The following is a 26097-nucleotide window of genomic DNA, read 5'->3' as shown; positions in this document are numbered from 1 at the left end:
TGGTGTAAAATATACCCTATTTGCTGAAAGTTAAAGTTGAATTTATGATGGCGGTCGGATGGTATTGGTGCTAGTGCTAGTGCCAAGTGTCAAATGGGCTCGAGCCCCGTAGTTAGGCCTTGTTGTTGTGAATACTCATCATGTTGCAATTATAAGCGTTGAGCAGAAATAAATGTCTATTTTACTATTTTCATTGCTGGTATTATTTGTTATCCTAATCTTTATAAGTTTGTCAGTCAGTCAGTTAGGTGTTCACAATAATCTATAGTTTTATTATAAGAATAAGAACTCATTTAGAAGCGCTGGTGGCCTAGCGGTAAGAGCGTGCGACTTTCAATCCGGAGGTCGCGGGTTCGAACCCCGGCTCGTACCAATGAGTTTTTCGGAACTTATGTACGAAATATCATTTGATATTTGCCAGTCGCTTTTCGGTGAAGGAAAACATCGTAAGGAAACCGGACTAATCCCAATAAGGCCTAGTTTCCCCTCTGGGTTGGAAGGTCAGATGGCAGTCGCTTTCGTAAAAACTAGTGCCTACGTCAAATCATGGGATTAGTTGTCAAACGGACCCCAGGCTCCCATGAGCCGTGGCAAAATGCCGGGATAACGCGAGGAAGAAGGAAAAACTCATTTATATCATTTTGTCCTGCTTGGCAATTTTTTCTGCTGATTGTTTAACACATTCATTGCCAACCAGGCAAACAAAACATCCGCGCTAGGCCACAACAATTTCGTCATATAAAGCAGTAGTACCACGATCCCGACTATCGGGTCGTCCGGCCTGGGAACGAAATCATCAAATACCCGATAGTGGTTTTCGGCACTGAAAGAGTTAAGCAGGTTAGCTATAAAATGTACTAAAATACTCCGCCCTTTGTATATAGAATTATTCGTAAAAGTTATAACAAAACATTTTTAATTAGCGGCCTTTGACCGCCAGACATCAACTGACGCGCGCGGCTAGTCTAATATCAACCTTCGTGCATTCCGACAATGTTCAAAAAACGCGCCGCACACGATAGGCGTGGCGTTTAAAGGATTAACAAAAAAAATATCTGGATCCTGGTCACGGCACCAATTTATAAAGCATCAATCTAGAGTTCAGAAGGGTTCAAATAAAGGATTGAATTCTAGGGAAAATATCAAGATAAAAACAAAACACAAATAATAGTGCACATTTATTTATCCCCATCGAACTGTTCGTCAAACTGTTCTTTAGTGATCTTCCGTTTCTTCAACTTCTTCATCAGCGCCACATCGGCCGCCAGTTCGTCTAACTCCTCCTGCGTCACCGCCCGTCGCTTCTTGCCTTTCTTCCCTTCCTGCTTCTCCACTTTGCGCTTTTTTCGTCGTTCTTTCTTCTCTTCTTTGTTTTGTTTTGCTTGCTCCCAGGGTTGAGTTTTTACCTGAACAAATTCAAAACTTAGTTAAAATTAAATATTTTTTTTATTTCGACTCGAAAACTTTTTTCTTTATCGACCTTATGTATTTTTGAGTAGGTAAACATTAGATTACGCATCCAACCTCCATCACTCAATAAGATCCAAATCCTAATTCATTTACGAATTGTGCATGCAATGTTGCTTCCCGTTTTAGATACTCAGGACTGAACATCACCAATAATCCGACTTGTCTGATAAATCTGTAGGTATACTATAAACCACCCCAATACGACATTGCCTGCTTAGCCCTAAATAAATGTAAGACCAACACACTTTTCGTCCATCGTGTCATGCGTCACTTTCGCACTATACTAGCCAGAAAGTGACGGCCACGACGATAGGCGAGAAAACCGGTCAATTCAGTCCCGTAACTCACCATTTTCTTTTTCTTCTTGCTCGGCCAGACCCCCGTCTTCCTATACTCCTCTAACTTCTGCAGCCGACTAGTTTCCTTCTGCTTGTCCTTGTACGGTATGCTGTTGAGGTCCACCTCCTCCTTGGGTCCCACGAACTGGTCTTTGTGTTCCTGCTTCAGTTCCGGCATGAGGGGGAGCTTGAGGAGGCCGTAGCTGGTCGCTATGTGTCCTGGGATAAAAAATAATAATTGTGACGTTCTCAATCAAAAGGTACCACATTGTCGCTTGATATAAGGACGCTCTGACAGGTTATTCGTCTTAGCAAATTTCGTCTTTATGCTAAGCGACAAAGTGGTACCTTTTGATTGAGAACGTCACAATGAATATAGCTAAAGTCAGGACGCTAAGCGCGATTAATTTCGTACATTGACCCGCCTGTTCCTTTCTCTATCACACGTGCGTAGTAATGTTACTGTCGCGCTCGCACAGTGGCATTGATAGCCGGCATCATGGGCGAGACAGGATCATAATTACGCGTGTGCGATAGAGACAGGAACAGGCGTGAAATTCTTCGTGCTTAGTGTCCTTACTTTACACACAAAAAATCTGTGCATTTTGCCCAAGATGTCTCCTTGTACTGGCTGTAAAGGGGCCCACAGATTACCAGTTCGCCGGACGATATCAGCCTGTCAGTTGTTCGGAACTGTCACCTTTTGCGATTAACTGACAGGCTGATATCGTCCAGCGAACTGGTAATCTGTGGGCCCTTAATGTTAGACTCTACCGTCTGTAGGTCCATCTATAGGTAGCTGCTTGAACCACATGAGCAGGTTGCACTCGTGTAGGATACAAATGATTTAGTGTTAGCAACTTATTACAATGTTACAGTTCACTGGCCATAGTAAAGGCTTCGTCACACAGCACAGATGCGTTTTCCGGGCGGGGCGTGAACGTTTTATATGTAAATGCGGCGCGCCCCGCTCGCGCCCCGCTCACGCCCCGCCCGGCAAACGCGCCTGTGTGACGGAACTTTAAACCTTATAGCTGCGAAATAAGGCCGATAAATAAATGTTAGTACCCACCTAAAGGTAACTGCTTAAACTGTAGTAGTAAGTTGCACTCGTGTTTGCTGTAGGCCCTCATGTGCGAGACAAAAGCTCGTTGGCCTTTGTCCAAGATGGCGCGGTCTCGCTTCTGGTGCTCGTGGAGAATCGATGTCACCTGGAAAAGAAGGGCTTTTTTATTTCTCGGGTTAGCATCCATTCCATTCTTATAAGAGGATGTGAAAATGTAATGAAATAATTTCAAAATGGAACATCGACTCCAGTCACAGAAATCAATTTTATCAAAAAGATAATTTTGTGATTGCGAGTTTCAGATAAATATTTACTCAGTTTCAGAGTCATTCAGGAACAATATAATATTTAAAACTTTCGCGTTTTGAACACATATTAACTCACGGTAATTGAATCATAAAGGTAATTGAATAAATTTCGCGTTAGACCCGTCTATAAATGTCAGTTAATATGTCATTCAGGAACGTCTATACCTACATTTTAGATATGAATTCTGATGTATCTGTCACTCTAAAGGCTTCGTCACACAGGCGCGTTTTACGGGCGGCGCGTGAGCGTGAGGCGCGCCGCTTTTACATATAAAACGCTCACGCCCCGCCCGGAAAACGCGCCTGTATGACGGAACCTTAAGAATTTATAAAAAAACGAAAGATTCAGAAATAAAGAGGCAGGTACGGAAAGAAAACTAACCTTATCTCTAAGTTTCTGCGTAATCTTAATCTCGTCTGCCGACCCTCGCCAGTCCTTCAGCTCGACCTTCTGGTTGGCCGCTATGAACGGCACATACGTGTCTTCACTAGGTAGAAGTGGCAGCAGCGAGCAGCCCGCCGCGCCGCCGCGCGCCGCGCGTCCTACTCGGTGCACGAGGGAGGCCGGGTGTGTCGGCGGCTCCCATTGGAGCACCCATTCTACTTCCGGGATGTCGAGGCCTCTGCGGGAAAGATATTAAAATCTGTGAAGTTTCTTAAATGAATATATATAATATAGAGGTACCTACACACTGGTTGGTAACAGCTAGTGGTAACCTAAAGCTAAGCAATTTCAAGGGATAATTAATTACTTCTGGCAGTAAGGCTGACTGTTCATTAGTACATTAGTGTTACGACTGAGGACCCCGTCACCTTATGCATCGGTATCTCACATGTGGTTCAAGCAAAGACGCGAACACCTAAATAGTTATTTATAGCTAGCCAATAAATCTGTGCACACTACAATAGTCCCCTCTCGGAACTTCTCGAGGATCCTACTTCTATTCTGCCTCATTTTGCCGTGTATGGCGAAGACCTTGACGTCTCTCAGGAAGACCGGGTGTATTGTTAATACATGAGGTTCAAGCTGAAACACGAACTATAGGGAATACGCGAAACTGCGTACGGGGCGCTACTACCACAAACCATCACAATCTGGGAGTCTACTGCGAAACAAGAAAATCGAAATTTCGTTATCTAACCTCTCTATCACCAGCATATTCGAGCAATAAAGAGGCAGATAACTAAATTTAGATTTTCGCGTTTCCCGGTAGGCCCTTGCAAACCGCCTTGATGGGTCCATATTGGGTTGCATACAAGTTTAGGTCATATCTTTGATGCGCATAACAACTTGTGTCATAATCATCATTGCGCATACAAATGTAAAGTCATATTATATTTTGTCATACATTTTTAGCCATAATATTTGATGACATACTCAGCAGTTGTCATAATTTTTTTGTGCATATAGGTTTTGATTATAATGAATCAAATGTAATACCAGCTAAAAGCATATTTATCGATATTTATAAGGTTTTTACGTATAACGTTTTGTAGCATAATAATTTTCAACCATAATGGTTTACATAAATAATTTAAGAAACTAATTTTAGCCTCTCAACAACTCCTCGAAAAAAACCTTTTCCCTAATCTCCGTCCAAACACTTAATTCGACGGAGCCCCGCTCACGCGGGGCTCCTATTTCTGCGTAGTTTGCCCTTCGGGCATCTAAAGCAACCTAACGAACCTAACCTACCTATCACGATTAGTTTCTTTTATGACCACTAAATATATGCTTTAATTTTTTTATGTCTATATTAATACTATGCACTGCAATACTTCGAACGAAAAACGATTATGGATATCAAGCAGATGACTTAAAATTTTATGCGAATTAAATTAATGACTACAAAAATTATGACAACTTATTTATGACAAAAACCCAGTTATGCTCAGGAATAATTCTGACTAAAGGTTTTTATGACTTACAATTTTATACATAAAGTGTTATGACAATTAAAAATATGACAAAAGTTGTTATGCGACCAGAGGGAGTCCCCGCCTTGATGCATCAATGTCATATTTTAGTCTGTGAAAACATGCCAAAAAACAGTTTAAGGCACAATATTATGGTTCACTAGCTAGCTTAGTACTGCACTCTGGCGGCAGAACATTACAGTAATACCCCCTAATAAATTCATACATAACTTACCTAGCCAACAAATCCGTACAGAACAGAATAGTCCCCTCAATCTCTCGGAACTTGTCAAGGATCCTGCTCCTCTTCTGCTTCATCTTGCCGTGAATGGCGAAGACCTTGACATCGGGAGGAAGACCGGGTGTATTGTTAATACATGAGGCAATGTCTCACATGTGGTTCAAGCGGAGACACGAACTCTAACTATTCATACATAACTTACCTAGCCAACAAATCCGTACACAGTAGAATAGTCCCCTCACTCTCTCGGATCTTGTCGAGGATCCTGCTCCTCTTCTGCTTCTTCTTGTTGCCGTGAATGGCGAAGACCTTGACGTCTTTCAGGAAGACCGGGTGTATTGTTAATACATGAGGCAATGTCTCACATGTGGTTCAAGCGGAGACACGAACTCTTAACTATTCATACATAACTTACCTAGCCAACAAATCCGTACACAACAGAATAGTCCCCTCACTCTCTCGGAACTTGTCGAGGATCCTGCTCCTCTTCTGCTTCATCTTGCCGTGTATGGCGAAGACCTTGACGTCTTTCAGGAAGACCGGGTGTATTGTTAATACATGAGGCAATGTCTCACATGTGGTTCAAGCGGAGACACGAACTCTAACTATTCATACATAACTTACCTGGCCAACAAATCCGTACACAGCAGAATAGTCCCCTCACTCTCTCGGAACTTGTCAAGGATCCTGCTCCTCTTCTGCTTCATCTTGCCGTGAATGGCGAAGACCTTGACGTCGGGGAGGAAGGCGGGTAGCACGTCCGCCCAGTAGTCCACGCACGCGCACGTCGGGAGGAAGAACAGCCCTTTTACTATCTTGCGGTTTCTGGACACAGGAATATAATAGGGTATTATACTGTATTTAAAATAAATTATTTTACACCATGCATGAAATAAAACACCAGATAATTCTTAGAAAAACACAGATAGGAGTTATTTTTAAACACAAGTTCTATTCTATTTAATAAATCGGATAGAAATATAAAAAGTAGGTGAGTTGACCGTGACGTCACAATGTAATGTTTCATATAAATTCCATATTAGCAAATCGTTTTGACAGTTCTAAAAAAGTAACTGATTTGACTAGTAGGAAAATACCCTATTGTGGCCTTCCATCAGAAAAAGGTCATTTGCTTCATATGCCATGCGGAAATTAGTTGTAAATTTACTAAAATAATTATTTCTTGAATATAATTTCTAAATTTTTTTTTTTTACACATACCTGTAACATAACCCTATATATGGCGGATATGATATTCAACTCTATTGAAAGCTATTAAAGTGTAAATTTAAACAAATATTTTTTAATATATGCAGTAAGGGGTTATTAACTGCCAACATACCTAATAAAATTTAACAGAAAAAGGAATTTGTCCTGCGGTTCCACGATGACGTAGTAATTCTCCAGCAGCAGCGGCGTCGATATCGTGGATTTTTCCTTGACGCTCACCACCACTGGGTTCCTTAAACCCGCACGCACCAGATCCTGAAAGAGACAATTTCGTTACAAATCAGGGGTCTGTAAACTAAGCCCCGTGAAATGCCAGATTCCATAAAATCTGGCCCACAAAAAGGGCTTGCTTTTCAAACCCGAAAAAGGTTCGCCTTTTGTACAATGTGTTTTTCCTATGTGCAATAAAGATTAAATAAATAAAAAGCTTTAAAAGCATGGGCGTGGAAATCGTAAAAAAAATTTGAGCATTAAATCATCATTGCTTCCCAGCCTCCTTGTAGCATTTTATTATCACAGCTGACAGGAGGCTGGTGAGCGCTCGGCTAATTCACTTGAATTGGCACATCGTTGGACTATGTCATAATCTGGCCCATGAAAAAAGAGTGGAAGAACGGAAGGAATAGCCGTGGCCCTTGACTCAAAAAGATTGAGGATTCCTACATTAGGCAACGAAAAGATAATACACAGCCAAGGACTGGAGAAAGGTTTGTTGAGAGAACTAAGTCATAAAATAACTGGCTGGTACATGTTTTTACAGTGCATATGGTGCTACTTTACCACCCTAGAGCGGTAATTACCACAATACGCGCATATGTCGAAAATTTAAATGGCCATATGTACTGTAAAACGTTGTACATTACACGTGCAAAAAGGTAATTCCCAACTCATGTCGATTTAAAACACTCCCCTCGGTCATGATTCAGTTTATCGCCACCCGTCGCAAACAGGCCCAGAAAGTCCAATAATGGCATTGTTTTCTTTTTTTAATACCTGCAGCTGCTTGGTCTGCGTGGCAGAGAAGAGTCCAGTGCGGCGCTGGCGCGGCAGGTACTGCAGTATGGTGGTGAGTGCTGATGAGAACCCCAGGTCCAGGAGACGGTCTGCCTCATCCAGGACCAGGAACTCCTAGAACCAAACCATATAGATAAAATAATGTTTTTTAGCTGTGTTAAGATAAAGCATAATTGTTTTCCATCCTATTTCCACGGAAATATACGAACATGTCTTGCTATTTCAGTCAGTCTCAAAACTCAGGTACAAAAAGTACTGAGGTTGATTGAAGTAGCATGGCAAATACGCACGTTTCTGAGAAAATACGAAGGAAAACAACCTTTGAGACTATTAATATTAATAACTCAGAGACTACTAATAACTAATAACTCTTGAAGCCAGTTGAACCAAACTGTATCTCATCGTCAAAAAAAGTGCTAAAATTGATTATATGGAAAAATTCATAAGTAGTTTTCTGGGAAGTTATGTTCGTCCAAGGGCCGGCAAACCATGGCTTGTGAGCCGCTTGCGGCTCTTTGAAGGTACAATTCTGGCTCTTGTTTGCAGATGTCTCTGAGTAAACAAAAAATAGAGATTGAATTTCTCAATATTGAAGTTATTGAATCCTCACCAATTCCCTAAGTCTTCCAGCCAAGTTAGCTTGTTTCCTTTCCGCCAACAAGTCCTCCAGCCTTCCCGGAGTGCTGACTATGATGTGCGCTCCTTCCTGCAGACTGGCTATGTCCATGTCCACGGAACGGCCTCCGACGAGCAGGCAGCGGGTCACGTGGGAGAGTTCTGGCTCTTCAAGGAATAACTCTATGACCTTGGATACAAATAAAAGTAACATTGTTTATACACTTTATAATATAATGTACAAGGATACTATGAAATTTTACTTGTAGCTATATTTAGGCACTGGAGTCGAGTAAGATGAAAAGGTATTGTTAAAAATTATCATACAATCACATCATATAACTTTCTTTTAGTTGAACTAAATTCCTGTACATAACTACACAATTAACAACACTAATAAAATTTCGAAATACATTCTTCTTCCTAGTCGAATCCTCATGTCTGAGGGTCGTGACCACCATAAGCCGCTCTGTGCTGTAGTGCTCTCCATCCTGGCCGATTCATTGCCTTCCTTAAGGAACCCTGGAACCCCTCGCGTGTAACCTCTTGAATGGCGTACACAATGAAATACATTACTCTTACTACTCTTATTACTCTTTTACAATTACTTACTTTCAAAATCTGTGTGGCAAGCTCCCTCGTCGGGGCTATAATGAGTCCATAAACAAAGTCCTTCCGCAGCGGCGCCTCCTTCTGCTTCTTCAGCAGCATCTCCAGCAGCGGCACCACGAACGCCAGCGTCTTGCCCGACCCTGTCACGGCCTCCGCCACCACATCTTTACACGACAAAATTAAAGGTATCACCGCGGCCTGAATAGGCGTCATAGATTCGAAACCCTGCTTCTTTATGCAGTTTAGCACGGGCGCCGACAGCCCAGGCTGCACTTTTGACCAGTCTTTATTTACCATTTTGATTATTTACATTGAAATCAAAGAAAAACAAATTATCGCAACGCTGCGGAGTCCCATGTGCGTTTGACATCTGATAGATGACAGCTGATTTTGACGTTTGCAGTGTTACAAGATACGAAAAAGGGAAATATTGAAAACTTTATCGATTGAAGTTCAGTAAATTTAACATTTGCACTAATAATGTATATTAAACGAAATATAAGAAAATAAATACATCAATAAATCTAGTATAAACAGTCAACCAAAACAAATTTTAAAAGTCGTTTTTTGTTGTTTTGTTGACGTTCTGAATCCTCTTGTGATATGCGCGTAGTTCACTCGCGCGCCATTTATTTAAAGAGTAGTGAGCGGAAACGTCGTCACTGTAAATAATTATTCTTTGCTGATAGTTGCGGTTTACAAAATTTATTCTATAACGAATAAATAACATACAAAAATACATCGCCATTTATATAATTTGATTAGTAATGGTTTTTGAACATAGCGAAATCAATATGGCGCATGTTGATATCGTTGATATGACAAATTGACAGCATTGTTTTGTCTTTGTAATAAGTTGTAATGTTTCTTTTACATATCCAATTAAAGAACAATAAAATTTAAGAATGACGAGATCGTTCGGTAATAGTGACAAACGATTTTCAATCGACGACGCCTTCGAGGAGGAGACAGACGAAGCTATAAAAGTGTATGGCGCTACGGGCGACAGATCGCCGTTGCAGAATAATAAATATAAGAATGGAAGTGAATATTTGTCCAGGTAATTATTTACGACGTTATTGTTCTATAGCGCAACAGCTGTGAGTTTAATTGGGCGTCATTCCGGACATTTCTTTGTGCCATACTGTCGCGGTCTTGACCTTTACGTGAGTCAGAGACTGGCCTTAATGGGGCAAAAGGCTTTTGAACTGGTCTAATCGAGGCAGCCGTTACTCGCGCCCCGCAGACCTACTTCACACTTCGTTTTACGCTAATTATCGGTCTAATTATGGCTAATTTAAACTAGTGCAATGACCTGTATTTCCTTGTTGACAAGATTATTGTAATGAGAAGTGAAGTAAGTCAAGTATTTACGAAATATCGGTCATTGTATAATCGGCAATAACTTTTATGTTTTATTATTATGTGTGATAGTTGTTGCAATACGCAATGTGATTATAAGATTATGTTTTACAACTTGCCCTGTTGAAACAGTTAAGTAAACACTGTAAATACGTAGATAACAATATGTGTGCAGCTTATTGCAAAATCTTAAACCAACAATAATTTCTAACATTGTTGATATTTACTTCTCAAATATGACATCAACTTATTAGATAGTGACTACTACATTAACTGAAAGTGTGTATTTGTCTGATTCAGAGAAAGAGATTTTCAACCAACGCTGTACAACATTTAAAAATGACGTTAAATTTAACTAATATTACATTCGATGTGGCGCGCGCCCAGCTCTTGTGACCAAGGACCCCGCTAAGGATATGGGCGAGCCTTGCTCATATGCATATCTCGGCTGTCCCATACCAAAACCTAGTAACTGCTTCAGACCAAATTTTACAGGAGAGCGTAAAAACATAAAAAGTGTCAGCCTCAAAAAAATTCTTAATTTTATGTAATTTTTTTAATGTAAATAGGTACATTATCAACCATTGTAACATGTATTAACATCCATATATCAATATATATTACGTATTTTGCACGTTTTATGCTCCTTACTAGGTTTGAAAATGTAAGTACCGATAGAAGTGTCTTACATAATCCAGCTCAAAAACCTAGTAAGTGCTCTTAGTAGGTGTTAACTGCTTAATAGATAGGATATTTGCGCTAGTTTCTGTCCACTTGACGGATTAATGTTGTTTAGTTTAGACATTAAGAATTTAAATAAGTCCAAATTTGTGCAGCAATGTAGGTTTATATTCAAAGTTCGTACGAAAACTAGAGCTGGGCGAAAACTAGCGCAATAATCTATTTCTGAATCTGCCGTGGGGTGAATCAACTTTTTTTTGTCACTTGTTTCCATAGTACGTTCTCCTGGGTCACTCTTAAAACCCTGGTTTTATGGTATTTAAAATAACCAAACATATTTTTTTATGGATGTTACTCGTATATGCCCATTCCATAGTCAAGTTGGTTGTCTACTTGGTATACTAGTAGAATGTAAGTGTAAATTTTTTTCTAACAAACTATGCTTCACTACTGTCTCCTGACTAATGGGACAGAATAACAACAAAAAAAGATGACCGACCCATTTGTCTCTATACATATTTAAATGAGTATAAATAAAATAAGGTTGATTAAGGTTAGTATACCATTTTTCTTTTATTCGTAACACCCCTAGGGCTTCTCATGATATCAGGACAGGACGGTACTAGGTGCCCCGCGCGCTGCCCCCGCGCTGCCCCCGCGCAACGATTCCCAGTTCAAAAACCTAGTAAGGCGCTTATACCACACTAAAACCTAGTATGTCTCAGTGCCATACTAGCTTTTGTAATGGGATATGTGACTTACTGGGTTTTACAATGGTAAACCGCCACTAGACATGCTACTTACTAGGTTTGGAGGTGTCCAAATCTCTGTCATTTAAGCCGATTTTTGAGCCGGTGTCTTTGTAATCGGATGAGGACTTACTAGGTGGGTCCAAATAACATAAAAAACTCATTTTGAGAAATTTATCCCTTACTAGGTTTTGGTTTGGGACAGCCGATCTGTCGCCAGTTTTCCCTTAGTCGCCTTATACGACACCCACGAGACGAGATGGGGTGGTGCTATTCTGATGCCGGCACCACACGGCACACTAATATTACATTCTCTTCAATCTTAAAAATAAGTAAAAGATTCTAAAAGTCTGTGATATTAAGGCAGGGGCGTATTTTGAAATTTGGCGCCCCGGGCTAATAAGTTTCGCTAGTCAAGGAAACAAATTTTAATCCGCCAGGGGCGGCATACACTGCCGTTGACGGAATGGCGCCCCGGGCCATGGCCCAGTTGGCCCTAGGGTAAATACGCCCCTGGATAAAGGAAAAATTCATCCTTTCAGGTTATTAAACATTAGAAACATATGAAATTAACACAAAGTAGACATAAATAAGATCTTGTATTTAAGTATTACAGACATTACAGTAGACTGCGACTAGGGCCTAGGTCAATGACCTCAATATTAATTAATATAAAACCAGTTTTAATAACTTAAAAATTAATTTGTTTTATGTTTAGGTTTTCCTGTAAATAATGACCTAATTTATGACATATTTGTTTTGATCTTCAGTCTGCTCTCTCAGAAAGTTGATTCAGAGTATTCAGACTGAATCATGTTTATTTATATGCTGCATACCTATCATGTTAGTCTGGCATTAAATATTAGATCTGTGCACTGTAAATTTAATAGTCATCTGAAGAAATGATTTTTATATGATTTATATTTTCTGGAATTCATTTAGATGTATTTTAAATAACTGCAGAATATAGAACTCTAATAGACATCTTTAATAAATGTTTCATTTGTTGACATTATTCATTAATAAAGCCAATAAGTTAATTAATTAAAAAAAAGTTAATTAATTTAATTAATTTGGTGAATAGTTTTTTGTGTTGTTAGTTTAGTTAGGTTAGTTTGTAATTTTTCACTTCTCATGCTCAAAAAGTGCACCTTTATGTCGTGCGTAGACGACATAAAATCGCATTTTATGCTCTAAAGTGTACAACGAGGGCATAAATGTCCATTTTTACCCTCGTCTACTATTTTGGTCTTCGCTTCGCTCAGACCAAAAAATTGCCTCGGGTAAAATTGGGTCACTTTATGCCCTTGTTGTGCAATCTACTATTATTAATTATATTATTAAGTATTTAAAAAATAATATGTGGTAACTTAATAACTCCTTCACGTAACGAAAGTTATTCTTTTAAATGTGTGACAAATTTTTGTTACATAATTGAATCAATTGAACATGAAGTAAGGCTTTAATAATGTACCTGTAAAAATTGTCCCTTATTTTTAATTACCCCTTTTGTACTTGTTTTGTAGCACAAATGAATGTTATTTCTTTTTCCAGTAATAAAACATACAAATGCACAGACGACACGACCTCCCGAGACTCTGACTCTCTAATCCACGAGTATGTAGAGGCCACACAGGCAACATACTGCTGGAACCATCCCAAAGTCAGGGAGAACTGGAAGACAGTGTGCGCAGCGGTCATTCTGTTGGTTGTTGGCGTGGGTTTACTGGGGATGGGAGCGTTTGCTGTTGCTGAGCCGGAGAATGGACTGCAGGGAGCAGTGTTCTTCGTAGCAGGTACTTAAACAAAAAACACATTACCCAAAAACTCTATCCCTCAAATTGCATTTTTGATTTTTATATTTTTGCCGCTCAGAATCACGACCTCTTTCGATCCTAATACGAGAAAAAAGAGTCCCCAAAATATCATACAAAATTTTTAGGGTTCCTTACCCAAAGGGTAAAACGGGACCCTATTACTAAGTTCCGCTGTCTGTCCGTCTGTCTGTCACCAGGCTGTAACTCATGAACCGTGATAGCTAGACAGTTGAAATTTTCACAGATGATGTATTTCTGTTGCGGCTATAACAACAAATACTAAAAACAAAATAAAATAAATATTTCAGTGGGGCTACCATACTACAAACCCGTCACCCAAAAACTACTATCATTAGCCGGGTCCACGCACCTCACGCGCGCCGCCTCGGCCGAGGCACGTCTACACTGGCCGTTTTGTGCGCGAGGATATTGCCTCGCGCGTATGCTCGCTCTGTGTGGACCCGGCTATAATGACACCTTTTTTTGTAGGAAAGTTTTTATAGTTAGAAAAGCTGAAGATAAAAGCTTGTACCAAAATTTTATTAATTACATTGCGGACCGTTAAGGTTATATCCAACTAAGCCGAACAATCAATTACTGCAATGTAATGGAACTCGCACTCGCACCGTCTAAATGAACCCTCGAAATTCATGTACTTTGTTGTAGGTATGATCTGCTTCGTCCCCGGCGCCTACCACGTGGTGTACATCTGGTTAGCGGCGCGCGGGCAACGAGGCTACGACTTCTACCATCTGCCGCTCTTCACCTGATCGCCTTGAGTAAGCCTTCGAATTCATCTCATTTTGTTAGGTAGGAACAGTCAGCTGCTAAATTAATGTGTTCAAAATTATACATACTTGTGTTTTTAAGTAGCTAGAGTTTTTTGTAAATAGGGCGTTTAAAAAAATTGGCAAATATAAATGAGAATAAAAAACATAGATAATGTGTGTGGGGGTCCAAAATGTCGGTTCAATCCTCGGTTCTGCTGTATAGAGTAAAAAAAATCGTTCTCGATAAAAATGCAAAAAAAAGACTCTAAATTCGGTCAGGATTTTTATCATATACACATACCATTCATTTGTACGCCCACACCCAGAAACGTCAATTAAACTCTAATTAATTAAAATATCACAGTAGTCTTGATCTCCTAACCATAAAATGTAATTTTGAACACATACTACATTTGCTGCTGACTGTCCTATCCTGTAGGAACTTTGGAATAATGACTGGTACCATATTGGGAACATTCCTATTATGGGAATATTCCTGTAAATGGCATATCAGTATTCGCTATAAGTGTCATCCGCAGTTAGTGATGCTTTGTCACTTCATTTTGAAAAATTCGAATTATTTGGTTTTATCTTCTCTTAAGTTCTCTTAATATTCTCTTTAAGAGGAAACCTTTTAAGAGAAAAAAGAGTACCTTCTTGATACCTACTTATTGTCTTTGGACTATAAATTGAACTAGAATTGAATTGAACTCAGTTCATTGAAGTGTTTAAAAAAATGTAAACAATCAAAACTATCGGCCCAATTCGAACTTTAAGATTAATAGATCTAGAACGATTAATAGATCTAGAAACGATATGGATTAGATGTCAGTACGATAGATACAATAGATCTAGAACGATTAATAGATCTAGAAACGATATGGATTAGATGTCAGTGTCAAATGTGACCTTTCTTCAAACAAAAACGTCACTTTTGACACTGACACATCTAATCCATATCGTTTGTCGATGTATTATTTGACGTATCTTAAAGTTCGAATCGGGCAGTATGTGACTTTGACATTCTGCCATTGAAATAATACCATAGATACAAATCACTATTGTTCTATTAATCTTAGAATCCTTTCATATCAATGGTATTATGTCAGGCTAAATCACTCAGTTATGTTTGTCTGTAAACATTCTGTGACTTTATGACATAAAAGAAATGGAGCATTTTTTAAATTAGATTAATATTTCATAAAGTTATATTAGAGATCCTCCTAATGGAAGAAATAAAAGATGATTACGGATTTTAATTTAGAACAACTTAAAATTGAGGCTAATTTAATTGATTCCATTATGTAACGAAAATTAGTCATATATTTCTACTACAGGTTACTTCGTTATACAAAGGAAAAATTAGATTGTAGAAAAAAAGTGTCATTGTTTAACTGTGTAAATTTTCTTAATCACCCATAATAATGCCCAGTTTGATATTTTAATTCGTCGTTCTGTCATTGAGGATACAAAATAAATATGATACAGTTTCTTGCGGAATGGTCAGAAATATAAATAAACAACTTACACAGATTGTATTAAGAACTTTTACCTTTCTTCAAATTTTCGAAAGAACCTCGGTTCCGCGCACGCCTCTGCAATATCAGGAATGCCTACCATTGTTCTGTGTACAGAAATGACGATCTGATGATTAATAATTTGATTAATTTATATTCTTCGAATTAACTAATTAACTTTTACGCATAATTTACATTGTGTTGTGTTATTTAAAGTATTTAAAATTGATAATAATGTAAACTTCGTAAGTAGTAAACAGGAGGGGCATAGACAAAGTTAGAGAAAAACTTATAATAGACCATTATTTTCTTGGAATTAAAATAAAATATTACGGCAGAGTCAAAGGTCCCTCTTTGTTACTTGACAAACATTGCGTTTTGCTCTCTATGTTTGCGTTTCAGTAATGATTGCAGTCTATCATGTAAATACATGATATTGGTTTTAAACTGCAAAAAGATACAATGTAGCATGTTCCTCCCCTTTTGAGGTATTTTTGTTGTCAAATTTCACGATATAAATGCGATGACGACGCAATTATATGCAGCTATACAATACATACAGGGATACTTTAAAATAAGCGTTTGAAAAAGAAGCGATGTTTCGAATTCGAATTTCTCTGATATTCCTGACTAATTAATTAGATAACTTTGTCCTATTTATGAGATTTTGTTTTGATCTTAAGATAACGAAATACATAAATGTTTTAAATTATATCCTTATTATTATATCCTATTTACAATTATTGAGTAAAGAAAATATAAAAATAAATAACTGCATCCATCACCAAAATATTTAGTTAGTTTAAGAGTTGCAACATTTTTTTTATATGTTAAGAACTTAATTAGTCTATAATTTAATTGATTCCACTGTGTCACGAAAATTGGTCAAACATTTAAGTGAAGTTTAAAGGACTATTATGTTATGTTACATTCAAGTTTTAATTTAAATTATTATAAATACGTGGTACAGTATTAGGTACGCGGATTAAATTAAAGATATGCAAAACAGTTCGAAAAACAAAGTTCTTACACAGGCACATAACAATGAGTACCTTACCTACGTAGTGTTGTACGGATGAATAAAAAAAACACAGTTAAGCAATTTAATTGGTTAATTCGTGAACTGAAAACAAATTTTATGACTAATGATTTCGTTACACAATGGAATTAATTAAATTACAAACCAATTTATGCCTTAAAATCTGCAAATAAATGAAATTATCTTGTAATATTAATATAAAGAATTGGGGTTGTATAACTGTCTAGTCTACCTTTTTTATCCATTAAATCTCACTTGAATAATCCATTAATTTGCCATGCGTTAGAAATTTATATCACTACTGTATGTCTTAGACGCGTAGGAGACACATTTAATAAGTTTATATTCATACGGCACCTAATTGAAGAGTAAAAATGTGTTACCTTTACCTGAGTACTTCACAGGTGTGTAAGAATGTGTAGGTATACATTTCGTCAGTGTTTTGTGTTGTGTATTTTTTGTGTGATAATTTGTATTTTTAAAAATAAATCTGTCCGACTAATATGTATAGTCTTATAGTAATGTATGTATTTAGTTATCACTTGTAAATATATCATTAAATTATTCAATTTACCTACTCTAAAATTAAGATAAACTGGATTACTTAATGCTTATTGTAATAAAGAAAATATTAATTAACAAAATATGCGGTACTTGAAAAAAATTGTAAAAAGCCAAAAAATGTGTTGTAAGAAGGAAGATTCTTTAATATCAGTTATTATAATCCTTGATACTCGTAATTTTATCTGAATACAATATTGCTTAATATTATAGTTATCCTACGTTTTATTTTATATAGGTTCTTGACCGTTTACATGTATCAATTTCAGTTGTTTCCACGGTGTAACGAAAGCTACCCTTATTTATTTATGTTTTCGTTACACAAATGAATGAAAAAACTATTTTGCGTGTATTTAATTATATTTGGGTCGTACAGACAAGCAAAAACAAAAGTTGTCAGGAATCTTTATTTTTCTTTCTTAGTTGTGAAAAATTGCCGCTGATAGCGACGTTTTTTGGCAAAACTGAACATTCGTTTCTCCCATGTAGCCCGGTCAAATTAGATAAAAAAAAGCGTTTTAAGGAATTAATTCCCAGCAAACTAGACATCATTTTTATACCTTCATTTGGTCCTAAATGCATATAATCCGAGTTTGCTCCATCCCGGGAGGTGTGGATAAATTTTGGGAGCCTTGGGAGATACATTTTACCTTGGATTGACAAAACCACTCGATGTAGAAGGAACCCACCATCAACTACAATGTCACTAGGTACCACCAAGGTTGCCGTGGATCAGACACGGCTGAAAAAAAAATTCGGATTTTAACACGATTTTACAAAAAAAAATGGAATTCAAAGTGGCGGCAATTTTTTACAATCTTTGACTACGAATTCATATTAAGGTACCTTTCGGATCTTCAGATGTAAATTTTTATCATGATTAGAGCACATTTTCCGTCGGAAGTACCGTTTTAGAACTACAAGCAAAAAACTGAAAAAGAGATTATTTTTTTCCCACAACTCCTGGAATGGAGCAAACTCGGATAACACTAATTTAGAACCAAATGAAGGTATTATATTAAGACGATTCCCAGCTTGCTGGGAATTAATTCCTGGAAAAAATCTAATTTGGCCTATAAACAATGTCTTAAAATCGTATAACATGGTAAGATAACATCCTTAATTTTCAAAAATAGACAGAAGCTATCTGCACATACATACTATGTATATTAAATATTTTACTATATTTATAAAACTCTCAGAGAATTTACTTGAATGTATGATGTTGACTGTATAATACAAAGTCCATCCAAAAGAACAATCTTCATTATGTTTAATGTACTTTGAGGAGGCAATTGTTTAAAGTAATTAAGTTAAGTAATGTTATAGACTATTCAAAGTGCCTAGACATATGTTTGAGATCTAAAAGCATCATTTACATCCTTTCCTCATTAGTATAAAAGCAATAAAAAATGTTTAAGCTGACTTGTGTTTTATTTCTATGTAATAACATTGGTTTTACATTAACCACACGTATGCTTTAAAATGATGACTGTTCAAAACATGAACTTAATATCGCCGCTATACTTACTCAACCTCGTATCTGCAACACTCATTTGATGACAAAAACACCCGTATTCCGAATGAAAGAAAAGCGACATTTCCATCAAATGATTGTTGCAGATATGAGGTTGAGTAAGTATAGCGACGATATTGACATGCTTAAGGGTGGTATTCCACCTATCCAATTTCTTTGTCCAATGTGTATTGCGTCTCACATTTTGCTTTAATGAGAGAATGAGACGCACTGACATTGGACAAAGAAATTGGACAGGTGGAATACCACCCTAAGTTGAATGTTAAGTGTGTTGAGTTGGGATCCACTGAAACTGGACATTGAATATTTAGTTATATGAAATATGCTGCCATACTCGGCACAATTGCAAATATCATTAAATTGTTTACATTGTTCTCGCATGATATGTACTTACATATATATGTCGGCGGCAGATCATACAATTCCTAAGCATATCGTGAAATATGAAAAATCATTGTCTCATTCCCTGAGTCAACCGATCCTACCTATCTATTGGTTTAATGTGACTACCGTCAAAACATTGTACAGGAACTTTACGATTGGCCACCAACATACACATTTGAATGAAATTTCAGAACTGCTTAGTACAGCAATATGGTGCATGTTTTTTTTCCATTAGATGAGTCCATATTATTTCTCACATGGTGCCTCATTCTGTGTGAACCCACCTATTGTCAATAAAGATGACCACCGTATCAGGCAGCTAGTTCTCATTATTTTAACGCACCAATTAAAGGAGCTAGTGTTTTGTTATTGTTGAAAATTAAATTGGGGACAAATGGTGACGAATTGATAACAAAATACTAAGATTGCCATAGTCACAGATTGAAAATTAATGGCTATCAAATAGCTAATCCAATTATTATTAGTTAGGTCATTAACAATTGGTCACAAAAGGACCATGGGCAACTTTGTATGGAGCCTGGACCCAACGCCAACAGAAATAAGAGTAAGGTCATTAGATAGGTATTTCTATATACTTCATTTTGTTCTATGGGCACCAAGTGGAATTCCATTGCAGAACTGAGATATTGGTATTTTAGCCAAAATGTCGTCACCCTTATTACCTGGGCAATAGAGTCCAAGTAAGTAAATTAATGCTGCAGGGGAGATGTTCGCGCACCGCCGGGCGAGCACACCGAATTATTTGCCGCGCTCGCCCGGCGGTGGACTCTATTGCCTAGGTAATAAGGGTGACAACATTCTAAAATACCAATATCTCAGTTCTGCAATGGAATTCCGCTTGGTGCTCATAGAACAAAATGAAGTACAGAGAAATACCTATCTAATGACCTAACTCTCAACTCTGTTGATTTTGGGACCATAAGATGCATAGTCCTTTAAGATTCAATAATTGAATGTTTTGTTTTGAGTCAACCAACTTCATTCTAAGTAATGTAAACAGTGTATTGAAGTGTGTGTATGTAAATAAAGTGAGAAGGGCGCAATAAAAGACAGTTTTTTACTTAAAATTATATTAAATGCTTTCTAGTAAATCTTTTAAGCTTGAAATGCTGCAGAAACCTCAGTTCTCCGTTCCAGTTCCTCAAAACTTGCATCTGCTCCGCATCCAGGAGGTCCGGCATCTCCAGACCACACGTCTCAAATTCATCCTGCTCCCTCTTCTTAGTAATATTAATGATGTCTTCCCTACTCGCGTGCTGATGACGATTCTTACGATGGCCAATAGAATTCTTTATAGCAATCTGTTCTAGTTCCTCATCAAATCTTGCTAAATAAGTTTCTATCAACTCCAAAGTCTGCTCCCTAGTTAATACTAGACAATCTCCAGGAATCCTCTCCTTGAACCAGAGGATTTTCTCACCAATTAAGTTCTGTTTGATGTGAGTGCCGAGTTTGTTGTTGTCTTTTCTTTCGTTTCTCTTCATTTTCGTTGCTAGTTTTTGAGTTTTTCTGCTGTTTGGATGTTTCAGTTTCTCCATATTTTTCTTCATGTTGGGCATTTTGAGGTTTATTGTATTTTATCCTTCACAAACAAAACTAAACAGTGATTTCAAAATAAAATTCTAACCTACATAAATAAACCTTATGTCATTGTCACGTGTTCGTTGAAATGTCAAATTGACAGATAAGTTTTGCGTTTACGAATAGCGCTAGTTAAAAACCATGACAGAAATACTTTTATATTTCACAACTCAAAGTAAACTTGAACTTGAAAAAATAAAATATCAACATAATTTAATTTGTGTTTTACGGTTGCACATTTCTTTGACGTGTTTTTGTTGCGTTGGCTTGTTATTAGCGTATAGAATGGCTATCTTCACAAACCATCATGTAATGTCACATCATAAAAACAATCTGACTAGCACTCGCAGCGCAGCATTTCATAGCGAAATTAGCGAATTTATCGTTATTCGCACATTTGTTGATATAATATCGGCAATATTATTTATACAAAATGCTCAAACGTCCAAACCCTGAAGAAGATGAGGAAGACATTCTACGAATGCAAGAAGAATATTTACGTGAAAAGAACAAGGACGCTAACTTTCGCTCGTCGGCTTCTGTAACAAATCTGCGGCCGCAAGTGACAGAAACTCCAAAATCCTCAAGCAGTAAGCCTGAGAAGTCTGTTGGGCGTAAGCCTTCAAAATACGCACAGTCTAAGGGCCTCAAAAATGAAAAGCAAGTCCGGTTCGAAAGCAGTACTGGCTCCGTTATGGGAGACATTTTGGAGAAGAATAGCGAAGAAGTTCCCAAGGAAACAGAAATGGACGATGATAAGGTATACTATCCAAAAATCATACCTTCAGTTATGAGCAATATCATAGAAAAAAACACAAATTGTGATGTAAATTTGAGTTTCAAACCAATGCCTACTCAAGGCTTTCCTGTAGCTATAAAATGCGATTTTAATGTAGCTCCTGGTTCAAAAAGTATCCATTCATTATACATTCAAAAGAAGCAGCAAGAGAAAGCATCAAAAATGGATATTGATGAGCTATTAAACTCAACTAAAATAGACATGTCTAAACAGGTTAATCTTCCAGAAAAAAGTTACATTGTGTCTTCAAAAGATGCTGATGTCATACATACTGAAAATGTTAATCTGTTAAGTAAAATGTCTGAAAAGGAAATATTGGAGGAACAGCAAAAGCTACTTGCTGAAATGGATCCCAATTTGATCAAGTTTATTAAAGCTAAAAGAAAAAATGAGAACCCAATCTCGGTAGATGATAAAGGTACACCAAAGAGTCAGAAAATTACACCACAGGATGTACCAATGGAGTCGTCGGTCACTGATGATGGAGCTTGGGATAATGACATATTGTCACACCCTAATGTCAATAAATGGCTGCATTTTGACTCATTAGAGAAGGATAAACTTGAGTGGATTAAAGGCATTGAGGAAAGCAATAACATTACCCCTGACAAACCTTATGAAGCCCGCTTTGATTTCAAAGGGTACCTGTTACCATACACCTTACCTTATACAGAAGAAACCAAAACTCTTTTCCATCACGGTGAAGAACCTCATAGACCGGGATACACCCTTACAGAGCTCTTTGAACTGACTCGCTCTATGATAACTCAGCAGAGAGTCTTTGCTTTAAATACACTAGCGGGAATACTAGAATACTACGCCGCAGGCACTTACAAAGGCATAATAGACATACCGCTCAGTAAAATACTTTTTGTACTACGATTTTCATTAGATGATAAGGCAGAAGCTATTATTGAACCTTCCTTGAGAGCAATAAGAAACCTAATTTACAATAGGATAGATGAAGCAGGTTTAGATGCCTTATTAGGATTTGAAGCCGGCCTGCAGCAGCCTTGTCTGGAAAATGACAAGTCAGAAATTGAAGAACTGGAATCAAAAGAATCAGAATTAAAAGATTACCACTTGGCTGAAGTAGATATTATAGCAGCTCTATTAAGAACTGATATTCTTACAAGAATACAGTATGTTTTAGGAAATATCAAACCAGATGTAAATTCTGTTCAATATTGCTTGCAAATTTTGACTAGACTTGCTAGAGATTCCCCTGAAACAGCCATGACAATAGTTAAAATGGAACATTTGATGAACAATGTTAAAGATATATTTAAGAATTACAAGAATAACCAGTTGTCACAACTAGCTATGAGGTTACTCAGAGTCCTTTCTTTACAATCAAGAGAAATCGGAGACATATTACTATCAAAGTACTGTATATTAGAACCTGTTTTGCAATGTATAAGCACAGTAGCAGACAGGACAAGTGGGCTACGTGTCCAAATAGAAGCCTTCTGCATCATGACTAATTTGCTACATCATAATCTTGGTGTGGATGAAGCCCTATCCATATTCCCCATTTTATTATCAGCTTTGTACATACATGTCCAAAACACAGATGTGTTTGTTACATCATCAGTGTTGAATGCTACACATGCGGCATTAATTCTACAATTTGCCAGCAAAATATGGTGCACTCAGAAGCTGCCAGATAGTAATAAAGGGCAGCTCTGTATTTTACTGAAAGAAGGAGCAAGAAAATGGCTAGCACAAATATCTCAAAGTGTAAGTTACACTTGCGGTCATCTACGCCTGCTCTGCTCCGTTCTGGATTGCTGTAAATCAATTATTACATTTGATCAAGTGGATATGGGCTTCTTGAAGGAATCCTTGACCAAACTTTCGAATTCTGCTGGATTTTTAAACATCGTAGCACACCTCGAGTCCAGTTCGAATCTGTTATCAGGAATAGAAAGTAAAGATTTGCATTTCACTAAAAACTTGATGAGCCTAGGATCTTCAGTTGTTGACTCTGACCTAAAAACATTACCTATACTTAACAGTTTGTCACCTGTGCCATTCTTAGCATCCTCGTTCAATCTTCTAGAAGCTGTGAACGACGATAAAATTGCACAGACTTTCGTACAAAACCTTGAACCGTATATCGAGAAACTTGCTCAAAAATCGCCGAGTCTGAGTGATAATTGGTTTACAAGAACGGAGACAGATCTTGTAATCAGCATAATAAAAATTGCCGTGAAAATTGACGTCCCTGAATCTAAGAAAGACTTATTGTATGCTGTGGCTAACAAATTATGCTACATTCTTAGAGTTGATAAGGGTAGTGACCTGGAGTTCTTGTTTAGAAACATCGTGTTCAATAAGCAGTGGTTCACAGCAGAGAGGCTAATGAACCTGGTGTCTTTATCTGACGCAGATGGCTTCTCGAAAGCGCTCACATCAATAGAAGAGATAAAATTGTGTTATAGCACAGTTATAAACCTTAGTTACAAAGACACTGGCGCTAATATTGTACTTAGGAAATGGCAAGAACCGATTCTACCAAGAGACTGGATATATTTACCCATTTTACATCTGTACAGCAAGAGTCAAGAGCAGACTCCTCAAAAAGTTCTTGGATTAAACGTAAAAGAGTCAACAGCGAAAGAGTTCGTCATCAGGAGCAGTTTAGAATGGATCTTATTCAACGAATACTGCTTTCCTGATCTCCTGAGAGACATAAACGTGACGGATAAATTCTGTCGATTAATGTGCGTTTTTCTGTGTGATAATTCCTTATTCTTGGATGCAAGGATCGAGCTCCTGTTACAGAAATGTCTTAAGGTTTTGTTTAAGAGGAGTATCGAGTTCAACTTCGATCAACAGCTTACTGGATTGAGTAATTTCCAAGGATTTTACACGCAGTTTCTTGAGCAGTTCCAGTCTGTTAGTTATGGGGATAGCAACTTCGCTGCTTGCGTTTTAGTGCCTCTAGCTCAAAGACACGATGTAAAATGGCGCAAGCTCATTTGGTCTGAGTATGCCGGTTGCTTGAGGGCTCTGGATTGCCCAGAAGACCGCTTGTGCTATGAATTGAAAGACTATTTGTATCCAGAGGAGACTGAGGTGTCTCTGATAAAGTCCTACTATCGCGCTTTGACGTCGAGTCTGGTCAGACCTGGTACAACTGCGTATATAATAGCGCAGCATCACGTTGAAGCTTGGAATCTCCGGAAAGATCAGCAGATCTAGCATATTATATATACCTAGATCAGAATCAAAAACTCAAGCTCCAAAAATAAGTAAAATTTTGTCGTTTTCGTAAGAAAATCTAGCTTAAGATTTATTTTTGTAATTACAACAGTGCAACGAAAAATGTGTTTAATTTTATTTCTAAACCACTTCAATTTTTAAGGCGTTATCGCTACCTCACCTGCTATTTTAATACCCCGGCCACACTCGACAAGTGTGGTATGGAAAGTAGTGAGGGAAGTATGGCGGCCGACAACGAGTAGCGCGGCCACATTACGTCTCTGCGAAATTCTTTCGCTACTTCCCATGCCACTCGTCGAGTATGTGGCCGAGGTAATATATTGCAGCAGTATGGTTAATCGGTGTGGTATGATAAACCTTTTCGAGCAAAATTCTTGACACATTTATCACAACTGAATGGTTTCTCCCCAGTGTGAATTCTTATACGTCACGATAAGGCTGAACTAGGAGAATATTTGTGCCATTCTTTACATAAAGGGACTTATTGTCGGTTGTCAATAAGGCGCTATTTCCATATATCTATTTGAAACTAACCTTATCAACAATCTTTACCTTACCTTGTTCGTACCTTTTGGTTGAAAACGTCACATTAAATTTTGTCTACCATTACATTTTTGGCATTTCTACCCTTTACCACAGAATAATTGCCTTTACTGCTGATTTTTACATATATAACAGGAGTAGAGTTTTCTGTTCTTTCATATTTTGTGCTCCGTTATTGTTATGTTGACCTTGGTGCGGTGCGGTAGTCTGTTACGGCTATTAATGCAGGCGCCTCGTTTCCCTGTTAGATGCTCCGGTTGATAATCTGGTGTTCTGTTCTTCTTTGTACCGTTGTTTATTTACACAATACATGAATATGAATCCTACGCAAGAGCGTCATCATGAGCACGCTTTAAGCTCCGTGTGCAAGTAATTGTTTTTATAGTTTGTCAACGGACTGTCTCATTTCAATCATAGACAGAGAGAATCATACTATCTTTGTCTTACACTAGTACTAGCACCCAAAAGAAAAGGATGAGTATAGTTTTCTTAGTTCTTACTGACTGACAAATTAGTTTGACCAACTATAGTTTATTTATTTGAAGCCTCGGAGTAATTAACAATGGAGCCGCCATTAACAGGCGTTCCCCTCTGTCGAAAATAGGCGGCCAATGGTCAACAACTTGTCAACCATATGTATGGACTGACGTTTATCTGACATGACGTACCTATACATTTGATGTGCCCCTCCCCCGCA

The 26097-nt window shown here is 37.7% G+C and overlaps 4 protein-coding genes across 4 annotated transcripts in view; 2 read left to right on the top strand and 2 right to left on the bottom strand.

Moving 5' to 3' along the window:
• Positions 1-1161: 1161 nt before the first annotated feature.
• On the bottom strand, positions 1162-9174 carry LOC134799836 (probable ATP-dependent RNA helicase DDX55 homolog). The gene is made up of 9 exons (XM_063772234.1): positions 8812-9174; positions 8195-8389; positions 7564-7698; positions 6683-6825; positions 5965-6165; positions 3565-3805; positions 2881-3019; positions 1819-2027; positions 1162-1406 (listed from the first exon to the last, which is right to left on the bottom strand). The coding sequence occupies exons 1-9, from the start codon at positions 9106-9108 to the stop codon at positions 1179-1181; spliced, it is 1788 nt and encodes a 595-aa protein (XP_063628304.1). The 5' UTR covers positions 9109-9174; the 3' UTR covers positions 1162-1178.
• Positions 9175-9595: 421 nt separating this feature from the next.
• LOC134799914 (transmembrane protein 134) lies at positions 9596-14963 on the top strand. The gene is made up of 3 exons (XM_063772352.1): positions 9596-9871; positions 13158-13399; positions 14087-14963. The coding sequence occupies exons 1-3, from the start codon at positions 9717-9719 to the stop codon at positions 14188-14190; spliced, it is 501 nt and encodes a 166-aa protein (XP_063628422.1). The 5' UTR covers positions 9596-9716; the 3' UTR covers positions 14191-14963.
• Positions 14964-20294: 5331 nt separating this feature from the next.
• Positions 20295-26097, bottom strand: part of LOC134799915 (translation machinery-associated protein 16 homolog) — a 169746-nt gene continuing 163943 nt past the window's right edge. The window contains exon 2 of the mRNA XM_063772353.1: positions 20295-20831. Coding sequence (XP_063628423.1) covers positions 20317-20808 — 492 coding nt within the window. The 5' untranslated portion in view covers positions 20809-20831 and the 3' untranslated portion in view covers positions 20295-20316. The remainder of the gene's footprint in view (positions 20832-26097) is intronic.
• LOC134799862 (RNA polymerase II-associated protein 1) lies at positions 21176-24916 on the top strand. Its single transcript, XM_063772267.1, has one exon. It carries the CDS (start codon positions 21264-21266, stop codon positions 24834-24836), a length of 3573 nt encoding a protein of 1190 aa, XP_063628337.1. The 5' UTR covers positions 21176-21263; the 3' UTR covers positions 24837-24916.

This window comes from Cydia splendana, chromosome 19 (assembly GCF_910591565.1).
Source record: "Cydia splendana chromosome 19, ilCydSple1.2, whole genome shotgun sequence".
NCBI lineage: Eukaryota > Metazoa > Arthropoda > Insecta > Lepidoptera > Tortricidae > Cydia > Cydia splendana.
The sequence above is the reverse complement of the archived record's forward strand: the minus strand, read 5'-3'. Positions and strand labels throughout refer to the sequence as shown.